This window comes from Hemitrygon akajei, chromosome 23 (assembly GCF_048418815.1).
Source record: "Hemitrygon akajei chromosome 23, sHemAka1.3, whole genome shotgun sequence".
Classification (NCBI taxonomy): Eukaryota; Metazoa; Chordata; class Chondrichthyes; order Myliobatiformes; family Dasyatidae; genus Hemitrygon; species Hemitrygon akajei.
Window position 1 is genome coordinate 55,307,263 of NC_133146.1, and position 15,549 is coordinate 55,322,811.

The 15,549-nt window shown below is 38.1% G+C and overlaps 1 protein-coding gene across 1 annotated transcript in view; it reads right to left on the bottom strand.

The window, feature by feature from the left end:
- The window catches only part of wdr11 (WD repeat domain 11), a 120,057-nt gene that overhangs the window by 74,782 nt on the left and 29,726 nt on the right, over positions 1-15,549 (bottom strand). Inside the window, exons 3-7 of the mRNA XM_073027696.1 lie at positions 15,213-15,366; positions 9,703-9,876; positions 4,197-4,380; positions 2,205-2,370; positions 753-867 (exon numbers count right to left, since the gene is read on the bottom strand). Coding sequence (XP_072883797.1) covers positions 753-867; positions 2,205-2,370; positions 4,197-4,380; positions 9,703-9,876; positions 15,213-15,366 — 793 coding nt within the window. The remainder of the gene's footprint in view (positions 1-752; positions 868-2,204; positions 2,371-4,196; positions 4,381-9,702; positions 9,877-15,212; positions 15,367-15,549) is intronic.

Here is a 15,549-nt window from a genome sequence, read left to right on the forward strand (position 1 = left end):
TTATTTCTTAATTTTTTTAATTTGCAGTTTGCTGTCTTTTGCACTCTGGTTGAATGCCATAGTTGGGCTGTCTTTCATTGATTCAGTTATAGTTATTATTCTATAGATTTACTGAGTATGCCCACAAGAAAATGAATCTCAGAATATATCTCAGAATATATGGTGACATATATGCACCTTGATAATAAATTTACTTTGAACTCTGAAATGCTTTCTTTATATAAATATTAGTTGAAAAAATGAGCACAATGTTTGCAGAAATTTTTTTTCTGATTTCTTTCAGAACATTCAAAAACACTCTAGAGCCAGTGAGATACCTAATTGTACTTAGTGTTGTAATGCAGGAAATAGGGTTACCAATTTGTTCACAGCAAACTCATAGAACTGCATTGTGATGCTGAGCAGATATAAACCTATTAATATTCAGGAAAATATATCACCGTAATCCAAACCAGAGTCAATTGGAAGAACTTTAACATAGTGATTCCATTCTAATAGTGCAGCATTTTCTCAGTAAATCTGTGGAGTGGAACTTGAACATGAAACCTCAAATGGAAAATTGCTCCCAAATGAGTCACAAATGACAAATATAAAAGATTTATTTTTCATAATTTTCCACTGAACACCAGGATTAAAATACCCGGCTGGAAATCATTCAAAATTCTCAGTCAAGATGTATGCTGTTAACTTTATTCAATGATAAATAATTTGCATTTTGTCACCTAGCAACAATGGTTAGCAGACTAACTCACCCTGTTCTTCAACAGGCACCGCCAGTGAACTGGAATTTGGTCGACGTATTCTTAATGTTATACAGCCATTTTCGTGAAGACAGAACAATGCATCTCGTTGGCGACAAGGAATAACCTAGGGCATGAAACTAAAAAGCTTAAGAAATACAACTTTGTTCAAGAATGATGCATTCAGACATGAGAAAATGTTGGAACTATATTTCCACAGATATTACTGGCATAAACTGAAAATATTACAGATAAACAAAACATTGCTTTTTAAACTTGCTGGATGAGAAATAACCAAATTAAAAATAGTGACCTCACTTGAGTCTTGTATTTCTCATTATCTCTATTGCTGTTCTGTCAACAGAAGGTAGAATTATTATAGCTACTCAGATTATAACTACAGAGAGGTGATTATGAGAATAAGCACATAAGAGATTGAAGTAGAAGTCTAAGGCCAGAGAGTCTGCTCTGTTGTTTCAATTATAACTACTTCATCATCAGCTCTCTATCTCTCTTGATTTGTGAACCTAAGACTTGAACACATACAATTACTGAGCATCCACTTTCTGGAGATAAATAATTCCCATGGGTTGGTGGTGAAAAAAAGTCTTCATTTTATCTATGACCTACCAATTTATATCATCTCAAGCTATTCCGAGGTTCTCCAACCTAAGGAAGCAATGCCCCAAAAAACAACTTAGCAAACCCTTTCAGAATGTTACATATTTCATTGAAATGGCCTTGCATTTTCTAAACTTCAAAAAATATTGGTTCATATTTTCTTTATATGGACAACCACACAAACCAGTGTTTACAAATCTTATAAAATTTTCTTGCAGCATTAAAAAAAATACCATACATTAAAAATGGAATCCATCCGACTGGAACAGCAAATAAATTATTTCCTTCGTAATGATATAAGTGTCTGACAAAGTAATCATCTTACTATACTCTCTGAATCGTACATTTAGCTTTCTGATTTACCTCACTCTCATACTAAATTATACAAAACTCAGATAATAAGCCATTACTTTATCTCCACAGAAGAACCACATTCCCACTTCTAGCTCGGTTACTGGTAAATACGTGGAAGCTCCAAGTCAGGCAAAATGTGAAAAAGTATTCACAATCTGAGTAAAATTAAGTGAATAAATATAGATTTTTCCAGAAAGTATAAATTTCAGCCCACCTTACATGGAAATAATGAAATTAAATCATTCATCACTTTTTCATTATCTAGATTACTACCACATTCACAATGCAGCCCAGATTTTTTATTGGCAAAAGTGAACTGTACAACTGTATTAAGGGGAACATTCCTTGGATTTCCAAACACTGCCATTTCCAACTTAAATGATAATGTTCCCAAAATAACTAATACCCCACTTACGCCAGTTAAAAACGCCCTATTTATGCTGAATACGTTAATGATAGAACAAGACTGTCTCTCTGCAGAATACTTACCTGTAAGAAAGGAGCTCCTGTTCTTTCAATTGCCACAATGCCGACAGTCTGGTTCACCTCCAAATCCAGAATCAGGATTTCTCTGGGGTACAACAGCAGCATATGGTTCCTCTTTGATGGCAGATAAGATAATTGCAGGCAGTCATTCAGAGTTACAGACTCCGCACTGAAAACCAGGTGAACAATAAAAAATGTAATTCCAAAAACCTTTTTCCTACAGAACAATAATTTTCCCCGAAATATTTTTCTCCATAAAATCAAGTACCTCGTAATGCAGCGATATATTATGTGTCAAGCCAGAAAACTCGGATGTCAAGTAATCCTGAAGGTAAAACTTCAAGACTGGCCAACAGGGCCAAGCGGACATTGGCTTATTTATTGGAGTATAAATTGGAAGTAATAATTGGCATATAAGAGCATAAATTGGGCTGATTCCCTTCATCAGGTCTTGGCCTGAAAAGTTGACTGTTCATTTCCCTCCATAGATGCTACCTGACCTGCTGAGTTTCTCCAGCATTTTGTGAGAGTTGCTGAAGATCTCCAGCATCTGCAGAATCTTGTATCACTGGAGTATGATTCACTCCTTGTACTCCCTCCCAATATTCTGCTTTAAAACGAAATAGAACAGAATAGTGGAGAAGAGTGATACTTCTCAAAATATTACTATTTTTTTTTCAGCTGCTTAGGACCCATATTAATTGGCAAGCTAAGCAGCATGGTCATCTATGAAAAGAGCTATGAATTTCTTATGTATACTACAATTCGAATTTCTGAAATCACTATCACTAAAAAGTACATGCCTTGATCCAAACAGTTTAGCCACCATTAAGAACCCTTTGCAAAATAAATAGCAGCTCACCTAGGGTAACTTGCTCATTCAGGTACATAGCCATGACATACTGTTAATATAATTCAATTACTTCCTACCAATTGGCAGAATACTACAAAGATATACATTTTAAAATAATCAATGACTGTAAAAATGTCTTTGTTGCTCTATATTCCTGAAAACTGGGGAATTATTCAGAGAAAGTTATTTTAATCCTTAATGGTAGGATTACACTGGATACAAAGATTTTGCTTCCTGAATACATATGGGTGTATCTTATGGATTTTGAGCTGCTGATCATGAAAATCACCATAAAATTTCCCTATCACACACCATTTCTTTGAAATCACCTATATTTTTCATTTCGGATCAGAATAACTGATGCCAAGTTTAAGAAAGGCATTTTTATTGGTCCACAAATCAAACAGGTCATCAATTACAAGCAATTCGAAGAACTTCTAGTAGGACTGGAGAAAATCACATGGAAGGCATTAAGGAATGTTGTTGAACATTTTCTTGGCAACTACAGAGTACCAAACTACGTGCAGCTAGTTGACAATATGCTTCACGTAGACAAGACCATGAAGAGCAACATGACACTAAAGATTCTTTTTCTGCATTCCCATTTAGACTTTGCCCCTGCCAATCTTGGTGCTGTCAGTGATGATCATGTTGAAAGATTTCACCAGGACGTTGCAGTCATGGATAAAGAGTATCAGGGCAACTGGAATACAGCAATGTTGGCTGATTATTGTTGGACACTTAAGCAAGAAGCCTGAGACAAATAAAAATAATCAACAAAGCATTTTTAGATTAGTTGAACTCTTGCAAAGCATCAGCACCACTATGCAATTAAGTACATTACATTCAATAAAATTATTTTTTTTTGTTTCTCCAAATTCCTACGTGATACAAATAACCTGGAATTATACATGCATTCAGATTCAAGTGAACTACTTAAGCAAGGATAAATTTCTAAAGAAGCAATGCTTCCGAAAAAAATTGTGGTCTAGTGTTATTAATTGTAATACAACAGACAAATAAAATGTTGGTAATGCTTGTTATTCAAGTAGGAAACTTTTAATAAAGAAATATTACTTCAAAAGAGCAAATGAAAACAGAGCTTGCAAAATGTAAAATTTTTACCGTAAAACTCAACTTACTTTGGTTTCTCGTTAGTGATGAGGATTTTCACTCTGTTTAAAGCTTTCTTGGCACCAGTAGCTGCTGGTTTTGTATGAGCAGGACTTGAATAAGGACTTGATATATAAACCTTTTTCCCTGAACTGCTGGGAGGTTTGGATGGTGAAAAGTCCGAGATAAACACTATACCCTCACTGGTCAGTACTGAAATAGGAAACAATGGAAAATATAATCCTGCTTTTTATGACCAAAAAAACAGTTAAAGCATACCAAACCATGAAGTGCAATATGTCACTAAAGATTCATTTTCTGCATTCCCATTTAGACTTCTTCCCTGCAAATCTCAGCATGTCAGTAACGAACATGGTGAAATGTTTCACCAGAGCATTGCAGTCACGGAGAAACAGTATCATGGCAACTGGAATCCATCAATGCTGCCAGATTATTGTTGGACATTTTACAATATTTTACTGATATTTTACAATGACTTTCTCCCATGAACCCAAGATGTTTTTCTAAAATAATGGCAAATAACCTGCTAAGAGATCTGCAAAAGAAAAACGACCACATCAACTCCCAAATATACTTTCAAGAACTGGAAAATAATACAGTAGCAAAATCATGAAGAGCTAATAGTAAATAAAAGAAAATTATTTCCAACAACCTAATGGTTGAAATATGAGAATGTATATTTAAGGTGATTGGCAAAAAGAGCAGAGATGACGACTGAATTTATTATGAAGTAACTGACTTGAATTCACTGCATCATACATAATGATTTAATGTAATTGTTCAAAAATAAATGTACTGTGAATGTGGAGAAAAACAAAGTTATGGAGGCAGAAATGATCAATTCCTGTAATTGTAATCTCTCATTCCAGAAATCAATCTAATTAATGTATTCTAGTTAAAGTCTTAATGGCCTTTCCAAAATGTAGCACAAGTCACAGACAGAACTGTTTTAAACAGGATTATCACAACTTACACTATTTTTATTCCACTCTTGTCCTGGATCCTCCATTTTCTAATAACTGCTTGTTTGACTATCTCCCGTGTACAAACATTGCAAACAGTCCCAGGTCTTTCCATATTTGCACCACCTCAATTCATTATTCCTATCAAAATGTGTCTCTTCATACCTTTCTGCGTTGGATTTCATAAGCCACGTGTTCAACTATTCCAACAACCTGACAACCGTCCACCTGAAGTCTACTACTATTTTTCTTAATGTCTAGTACTACATTTTCAAGTTTTATTTCATTTAAAAAATTAAATCATGCCCTGAACCTTTAAAGACCAAGTTGTTAATGCACAGTATATCCCACAAGCAAAGGCCCTGGCCTGAACCACAAGGATGTTAGCTCATGCCTTCCTCAGAGAAAGAGCCATTTGTTGTAACTGTCTGTTTTCTATCTGTTAGTTAACATTCTATCAACGCTGGTTTCACTTTTTTTTCCTCTCATTCTTTTCCAATTCCACTAACATGCTTTGTAATCAAATAATCTCCAAAATTCTGGAGATCTACAGAACTGTGCACAAGTCTTGGGCACAGATATACTGTATATAGCTAGACGCCTCAGACTTTTGCACAGTACTGTGGTAATTTTATGCATTGCACTGTACTGCTGTTGCTGCTGCAAAAAACAAACTTCATGATATACGCGAGTGATGACAAACCTGATCAGATACGAGTCTCTATTGTGGACTGAGAGTGGGAAGGGGGTAGGGAGAGGGGAATCATGGTTGGGAAAAGGGGAAGGGAGAGGGGAGGGAGAGGGAAGCACCAAAAGGACAATCTGTAGTAATCAATAAGTAATTGTTTGGAATCAAAAGACCTTGCCTGGTTTCTCTGCACCATACCTCTCCCCGCCCCGGCACTGTTCTCTGGCACTTGTTCCACACCCTTTCCGCGGCCCTCCACTCTTGCCATTCTCAACATTCTTCTTCTTACCAGATTTATAAACTTGCTCTCCACTCCACATTGGCAAATATAGTACTTCAAAAATGTCTTAGGCACTTTAGCTATATACAGTACCTTGGAAGTTTTCATGTTTTATTGTTTTACAACATTGAATCGCAGTGGATTTAATTTGGCTTTTTTGACACTGATCAACAGAAAAAGACTCTTCCATGTCAAAGTGAAAACTGATCTCTACAAAGTGATCTGAATTAATTACAAATATAAAACACAAAATAATTCATTGCTTAAGTATTCACCTCCTTCAAGTCAGCATTTAGTAGATATACCTTTGGCAGCAATTACAGCCTTGAGTCTGTGGGGAATAATCTCTACCAGCTTTGCATATCTGGACACTGTAATTTTCCCCCATTCTTCTTTAAAGATATGTTCAAGCTCTGTAAGATTGCATGGGAATCGTGAGTGAACAGCCCTTTTCAAGTCCAGCCTCAAATTTTCAATTGGATTGAGGTCCAGACTTTGACTTGGCCAATCCAGGACATTAACTTTGCTGTTTTTAAGCTTGAGGTCATCTTCTTGCTGGAAAACAAACCTTCTCCCAAGTTACAGTTCCCTTGCAGACTGCATCAGGTTTTCTTCCAGGATTTCCCTGTATTTTGCTGCATTCATTTTACCCTCTACCTTCACAAGCCTTCCAGGGCCTGCTATGGTGAAGCATCCCCACAGCATGATGCAGCCACCACCATGCTTCATGGTAGGGATGGTGTGTTTTTGATGATGTGTGGTATTTGGCAGTGTTTAGCCTGATGGCCAAAAAGCTCAATTTTGGTTTGATCAGACCATACAGTAGAATCTTCTTCCAGCTGACGTCAGAGTCTCCCATATGCCTTCCAGCAAACACTAGCTGAGACTTCATGTGAATTCTTTTCAATAGTGGCTTTCTCTTTGCCATTCTCCTAGAAAGCTGCGACTGGTGAAGCATCTGGGAAACAGTTTCTCCCATCTCAGCCACTGAAGCTTGTAACTCCTCCAGAGTTGTCATAGGTCTCTTGATGGTCTGCCTCACTAGTGCCCTTCTTGCATGGTCACTCAGTTTTTGAGGATGGCCTGCTCTATACAGATTTACAGCTGTGCCATATTCTTTGTTTCTTGATGATTGATTTAACTGTACTCTAAGGGCTATTCAGTGACTTGGAAATTTTCTTGTATCCATCTCCTGACGTGCTTTTCAATAACCTTTTGGCAGAGTTACTTAGAGCATTCTTTTGTCTTCGTGGTGTAGTTTTTGCCAGGATACTTACTCTTCAGCAGTTGGACCTTCCAGATACAGGTGTATTTTCACTACAATCAATTGAAACAACTTGACTGCACATGGCGATCTCCATTTAACTAATTTTGTGACTTCTAAAACCAATTGGCTGCGCCGGTGATGATTTGGTGTGACTAATTAAGCAATCAATTATTTTGTGTTTTATATTTGTAATTAATTTAGATCTTTGTAGAGATCTAGTTTCACTTTCACACAAGTCTTCTTTTGACAAAAAAACAAATTAAATCCACTGTGATTCAAAGTTGTAAAACAATAAAACATGAAAGCTTCCAAGGGGTGTGAATACTTTTTATAGGCATTTAATATGTGCCTAGCACTTTTGCACAATACTGTATACACCATCAATTGCTATATTCTATTAAACTCTCTCCTGTTTATTTATCTCATTCTGTTTATGGCACAGTGCCGTACAGAGTTGGTTGCTGGGTTTCTTCTCGTTATATAATAAACTACGTTGCCCTTGGCCATCTTCAAAATGCAGCAAAGACAATCTAGTTACAACAAATTCCGTTGACAAACACATACTGGCTTTCCTTCATTTCTTGACTTCAATTACCTCACTACCAGTTGCTATTTTCTAACCCTTCCCTGTGACCAAACTTTCTAATACCATGATCACTATTCCCACCCCCCCCCCACTGTGACATTCCCCTCCATATTCCTCAGAACAAGAGTCACAATTGCTTTCTTTCTTTTTGTAATCAACATAAAGCCAAAAAACTCTTCAGAACATAATGTGTGATGTTCTCCCTCTCTGCCCTTCACTCTATCATGGTGGAACATCACACTGTCTCTGCACTACAGTGCTTGCACCTCTTAGCAAATTAGTTTAATAGTTTGATTTCTATACTTATTTAGTTGTCTATAAAATACAGAAATTATCTCTTTTGCTCCTTTATGGTTCCTCAATTTGGTTTTAAGGCTACTGCTTCAAACAGATGTAAACTGCCATCTGCACTGTGAAAACTAGCTAAAGATTGAACATGAATGTCAGTAATTGATCTTTGCCAAGATGATACTGTATTTGCATACATTTATTCAAGAGTGTGAAGCTCTACTACCAGGGCTTAAACCTTTCCATATTCTGGGAACACCCTCATTTCCTTAACATATAGGATTGCTTTTGAAATGATCTATGTGCTTTAACTATTTCTGAACCAGAAACTAATGACCAAAATCCATGTAAATTACTGAATGAAAGTTCCTAATGCAGATTTATAAAACTTTCTCTCCATTTACATATGAATCATTAAATGTGAACCAAGGAAGCACAAAATAAACACAGTTTTCTGATTGTTCCGTCTGAGATCCAAAGATATTCAGTACTTATTAACTTTCAAATTCTGAAGCTCGCATTGTTCAACAATTGTCCCTAATTGCAGCATCACAAGACGCTCTAGGATTGGTCACAAGAATGAGAGTAACCATGAGAGAATGCTGGCAGGGGTCCATTAGGGAACTGGGAACTTAATGGCATGTAGTTGTGATCCAGAGATACAGAGCGGGTGTTGAGACCCAAACTCTTAAAAATGTTTGCTCCTGTCAACTTCATTCTTAGCAGGGAAAGAGGGGCTCTGGATAACCTCACCCTCCTTGCCAACATTAGCACTCTGCTCAATAACCTGACTATGCAAATACAAAATAAAATGATAACACTCTCACTAGCATAATAAGCATTAGGGCCTTCTGCAAAAAGTTGGACCTTTTGTTGTGAACAGTTTTGGTGTTTATATTCTATACAAGCAGTTCATAGGTTTTCCCATCACTGTTGGTCCCAAGGCAAAGTTTTCAAAAGAATGTCAGTAAGTCACTACTCTAAACATCTTAATTGCTCAAAATCTGGAGTATATCTTGGAAACAATATTAAAAGTATGTTCAAGATTTATGGTAAAACAAATTTGCAGCATAATTCATTTATTATCAAAGTATGTGTGCAGCATACAACTCTGAGATCTTCCTTCTCCAGACAGCGACAAAACTGAGAAAAACCATGGAAGTCAGTTCAAAGGAGAAGAGCAAACCCGCCATCCTTAGAGTTCCCTGGAAAGAGATTCCCTCTGTAATCACTCAGTTTAAAATGTAATTCTCCAGATCTAAGTTACTGTCAATGCCTAAATTACAGCAGATAACACAGAATGACAGCTGCTTCACTGAAATCACTGCAACCAGTAATTCAGGTTAATCTATTCTAACTTCATGCTAAATTTTAATTTTGCCTTGCCAAATGAGCTGTGCTTGTTGCACAGATAACATTAAGGATTAAATTAAATCAACTTACATGCTAGATTAGATATCTCAAAGGGATCGAAGGAAAAAGAGAGTATGTTTTCTGCATAACTTTTCTTCCATAATTTTGTACCGGTGTCTGCATTCCAAAGAACTATGTAGTTTGGTGGATGAACTGCTAATAGCAGGTCCCGAGAGGCATCCTGATTCTGCAGCCATTCCATATCTATTAATAAAATAGCAAAGTGCAAATAGTCAGAAACAATGTTCCTCTAGCTTGAGAACGGAAATTTTAAGCTTTACCGTAATGTATAAACATCTCAGATCCAAGGCTGCAAAATTCTTTGACTTTCCATGCAACCATTCAGGTTTAGTTCAACTCCACATTAGTTGGAACTTCTCGGTAGCCAAACATTTCAATTCCCATTCCATTCTGGCTTGTCAGTCCATGGCCTCCTCCTGTGCCATGATGAGGCCATTCTCAGGGTGGAGGAACAACACCTGATATTCTGTCTGAGTAGCCTCCAACCTGATGACATTTCCTGCTGGTGAAAAAACTTCCCTCTCCTTCCTGTTTTCTTCTATTTCCCACTCTGGCCTCTTACCTCTTCTCACCTGCCCATCACCTTCCCCTAGGTCCCCTCCTCCTTCCCTTTTTCCATGGTTCACTCTCCTCTTCTATCAGATTCTTTTTTCTCTAGTCCCTTTTCTTTCCAACCCACCTGGCTTTACCTATCACCCTCTAGCTATCCTCCTTCCCCTCACCCCACCATTTCATTCTGGCGTCTTCTCCTTTCCTTCTCAGTCCTGAAGAAGGGTTTCGTCTTGAAACCTCCACTGTTTATTAATTCCCATGGATGGTGCCTGACCTGCTGCATTCCTCCAGCATCTTGTGTGTGTTTCACTCCCCTCAGCTGACGATGATTAAACAAAGTAGGTGATTACCTGAGCGGGTTCAACCATCCTAATAGTTTCGTTATCACAGATTTTTATTACCATTTCTAATAGCTTGAAATGAGTACTCTGTAATCCAAATGAATTTCTAAGGAAGTAGTTTAAAATGTACATATGTAAAATGTTTAAAGGTGATTTGGTTTTAAATATTTGTTTGTATACCAGTACATAACCCAAACATGAGCTCACAAGCCAAAATGCAAATTCTCTTTTTCAACACCACTGCAGAAAATATTAGCAGAACATTCTGTTAGAAAATTACCAGTTATTACTGGGAAATTAAAAATTAAAAACAATCTGCCTGTTGAAGAAATACAACAATACCAATAGGGTTCAGAACTGAATTTGTACAGAAGTTACTAAAATAATAAAGAATAAAATAACACACACAGAATGTTGGAGGAACTCAGCAGGCCAGGCAGCATCTGGGAAAAGAGTACAAGGCCTTGGCCCAAAACATCGACTGTACTCTTTTCCCAGATGCTGCCCGGCCTGCTGAGTTCCTCCAGCATTTTGTGTGTGTTGCTCAGATTTCCAGCATCTGCAGATCTTCTCTTGTTTGTGAAAGAATAGTTATCATTATTCTGCCATTAACAAGGACAGATTTTAGTAATATGCTGCTGTATTGGACAGCTCAGACTTAAAACTTTTTAAAAATTTAAAATAACTGTTTGCCAGAGAGACTACACACATTTAAAACCCTATAAAGGGCACACCCTCAGACCACAGGAGCAGAATTAGGCTATTCGAACTGTTGAGTCTGCTCTGCCATTTCATCATGGCTGATACATTTCGCTCTCAACCCCATTGTCCTGCCACACCTGACACTACACCTCCTGTCACTGCCATCAGGGTGCTAAATATCTCGTCCGTCCAGGTGAGGCAATTTTGTACAGGTGAATCCCACAGTGTTACTTATTGCATCCAGTGCTGTCTTTGGGGAGACCAGGTATATACTGGGGGATTGTCTCATCAAGCACCAGCACTCCACACACCAAGCCAGCTGGAATTTCCCAGTGGTCAGCCATTATAATTCAATTTCCCATTCCCACAGCCTCCTTCATTGCCAGGTTGAAGCTAAACTCAAATTAGAGGAGCAGCACCTCATATTCCACTTGGGAAGTCTCCAGTGACATGAAGGTCAAATTCCCAAACCTCAATAACCTTTTGTCCTCTCTTTTTCCCTATTTTTCTTTTCTCTCTACTCCTTATCCAACCAAACTTGCTCCTGATCTGTTAACCTCCTCATGACCCACTCCATCTGCTCTTCCAACCACCCCCTTTGTTATCCAGGGGTTCCCAACCTGGGGCCCACAGACCCCTTGCTTACAGGTATTGGTTCATAAAAAAGGTTGCGAACCCCAGCTTTAATCCATGCTCCACCATCCTCTCCTTTGAAATTCCATCATCTTCAACCCTTTATCAATTCCACATATCACCTCTCAGCTTTGGACATCACTACCACTCTCACCCCCTCCCTCATTTGCCTATGACCCCTCCTTACCTGGATCCATCTATCTCTTGCCCTCCATCCCTTCCTCCCCCCATACACACATTTTTATACTGACTCTCTCTCTTCTTTTTCCAGTCCCGATGGAAAGTCTTGACCCAAAACATTCATTTCCTTCCATAGATGGACCCTGCTCCAAGTTCCTTCAATGCTTTGCATGTTACTGCCAAAACACATTTTGGCTAAGTCTTTGTTACAGGGCTATCATCATCATTATGTGCTGTGTCGCACGTCATGGGTGATCATGGTCTCAATGACCATGACAGTTTTTGACAAATTTTTGCCATTGCCTTCTTCTGGGCAGTGTTTTTGCAAGACGGGTGACCACAGTCATTATCAATACTCTTCAGAGATTGTCTGCCTGCCGTCAGTGGTCGCATAACCAGGAATTGTAATATGCATCAGCTGCTCATACAGCCATCCACAACCTGCTCCCGTGGCTTCACGTGACCCTGATCGGGGGGGGGGGGGGGGGGGAGCTACACCTTGCTCGAGGGTGAACACTTTACACCTCCTGTGGTAGAGATGTATCTCCACCCCACCACCCAAATGGGTTACAGGGTAGATGAATCAATAAGACATGCAGAAATAAATAGCCACAATATAGAAACCATTACACAGTCAAGGGTGCAAAGTAACTATGGTAAGGAACTAAATAGTCCAGGGGTATTCTTAGATGAGAATGGCCAAGTGGATTGTAAGAATGGGAAACTGTCAATGAACAGGAAGGATCTTAGAATAGAAAGTATAGAATCAGCTTGAAAAGAGCCAACCAGCATAGGTAAAACAAGTCGCTAAATCACAGGTGTATGCAATGATCATTATGCAATAATAAAAGAAAACTTTATATACAAATAAAGAAAATGATTAATAGCAGAGGTAATACAAAACCAGTTGGCAGAGTAAGCTGTGAGGAGAATGTGAGAGAGTTAATGGGTTCTAGATAGATGGAAGTGAATAGATGAGTTCATAGTGGATTGAATATAACGTGGAAAAAATGGAAAGACATCCAACTTCGGTGGAACAAGATGGAAAGTTAAAGCAATATATTTTTCAAACTGGTGGACAACTGAAAGATGTTGCTGCTCAGAAGGACTTAAGACATCGTTGTACATCTATCACCTAAATACAGTTGCAAGAAAAAGTTTGTGAACTCTTCGCAATTACCTGGTTTTCTGCATTAATTACTCATAAAATGTGGTCTGATCTTCATCTAAGTCACAATAATAGACACAATCTGCCTAAACTAATAACACACAAATAATTGTACTTCTTCTTGTCATTAATGAGTATACTATTTAAACAATCACAGTCTGGGTTCAAAAGACTATGTGAACCTCTAGAGTAATGTCTTCTACAAAAGTTATTTGGAGTCAGGTGTTCCAATCAATGAGCTGAGATTGGAGATGTAGGTTGCAGAGGTGCCCTGCCCTTTAAAAAGGACACACAAAGTTTGGTTACTGACAAGAGCCTGCGCTTCTCAAGAAAGATCTGTTTATATGCACCATGCCTCAATGAAAACTTTCAGAGGACCTTAGAAGAATGCGTGAAGCTGAAAAAGGCTACAAAATCATTTTTAAAGACCTGAGTGTTCATCAGTCCACAGTAAGAGAAACTGTCTACAAATGGAGGAATCTTAGTACTGTTGCTACTCTCCCTAGGAGTGGGCAATCTGCAAATATCACACCAGGCACAACGTACAATACTGAAGGAGGTGAAGAAGAACTCGAGGGTAACAGCAAAAGATCTGCAGAAAACTCTAGAACTTGCTAAAGTTTCTGTTCATGTGTCCACTATAAGAAAAGCACTGAACAAGAATGGTGTTCATGGAAGGTCACCATGGAGGAAACCACAGCTCTCCAAAAATTGCAGCACGTCTCAAGTTTGGAAAGATCACCTGGATGTTCCACAATGCTTCTGGGACAACAGTCTGCGGACAGATGAGACAAAAGTTGAACTTCTTGGCAGAAATACACATTGCGATGTTTGAAGGAAAGAGGGCACTGCACACCAACACCAAAACCTCATCCTAACTGTGAAGCATGGTGGAAGGATCATCATGGTTTGGGGCTGCTTTGCCACCTCAGGGCCTGGACAGCATGCAATCACTGAGAGAACAATGAATGCAAAATTGCATCGACATTTTACAGGAGAATGTCAGGGTAACAGTCCATCACCCATAGCTTAATAGAAGTTAGATGATGCAACCAGACAATGATCCGAAACACAAGAGTAAATCAACAACAGAATAGTTTTAAAAGAAGAAAATTCAGGTTTTCAAATGGCCAAGTCAGAATCCAGATCTTAACTCAATTGAGATGCTGTGGCGTGATCCAAAAGGGACTGTTCATGCAAGGTATCCCAGAAATATTGACGCACTGAAACAGTTTTGTATGGAGAAATGGGCTAAAATTCCTCCAAGCCGATCTGCAGGACTGATCAACAGTTACCGAAAATATCTGGTTGAAGTTATTGCTGTACAAGTGGGTCACATGAGTTACTGAGCAAAGGTTCACATATTTTTTCCAACAAATACATGTAATATTGGATCACTTTTCTCAATAAGTAAATGAAAAAGTAACTTTTTTTGTGTTATTTCTTTAATTGGGTTCTCTTTAACTAGTTTTAGGCCATGTGAAGAACTGATCACATTTTAGGCCATATCTAGACAGAAATAAAGAAAATTCTGAAGGCTTCACAAACTTTCTAGCAGAACAGTAAAGGGTAAAATTGTCTAATCCTTCTGGTCTAACATAATGCATGGAACATAACAGGCAATGCTTCCACAAATAGCCACGGCCATTTAATCAAATATAGTGACAGTTTAGTGACATTGATGAAGCAACAAATTTTGAACAGGACTCTCCCGATATTTTTGTAATAGTGTCACCCATTTACCAGGGTAGCAAAACTTCACTTATGCATTATATTCTCAGGTTAGCAGCTCCCTCAGTGGTGAAGAGCTTACTTAGATATCTGTGTTCAGTCATTTGGAGTGGAACTTAAACTGTAAAACTCAAGACTTAAGTGAGAGTGCTGCCAAATCGTAGAATACCCCAGATGTGCCTTAGAATTAAGTGTCAATATTTAATCATTACCTTGAATGGGTTTGGTGTATTCCTGAATCTCGCATCGAGCTGCTCCTGTAGCTACATCCCAAACAATAATCTTTCCTGCGGTATCTGCAGATGCCAAGCGCAGAGAATAGGGAGAGCCAATATTATGGTGATAATTTTCTCTAGCCCATTTTACCTGTGAAAATTAAAGAAGATGTTGAAACCAGATGAAACAAAAAACTTGATCAGAATTAGATTTAATATCACGGGCATTTGTCGTGAAATTTGTTGTCTTCACGGCAGCAATATAATTCGATACATAATAATAGAAAAAATGAATTACAGTAAATATATATATTAAATAGTTCAATTAAATAAG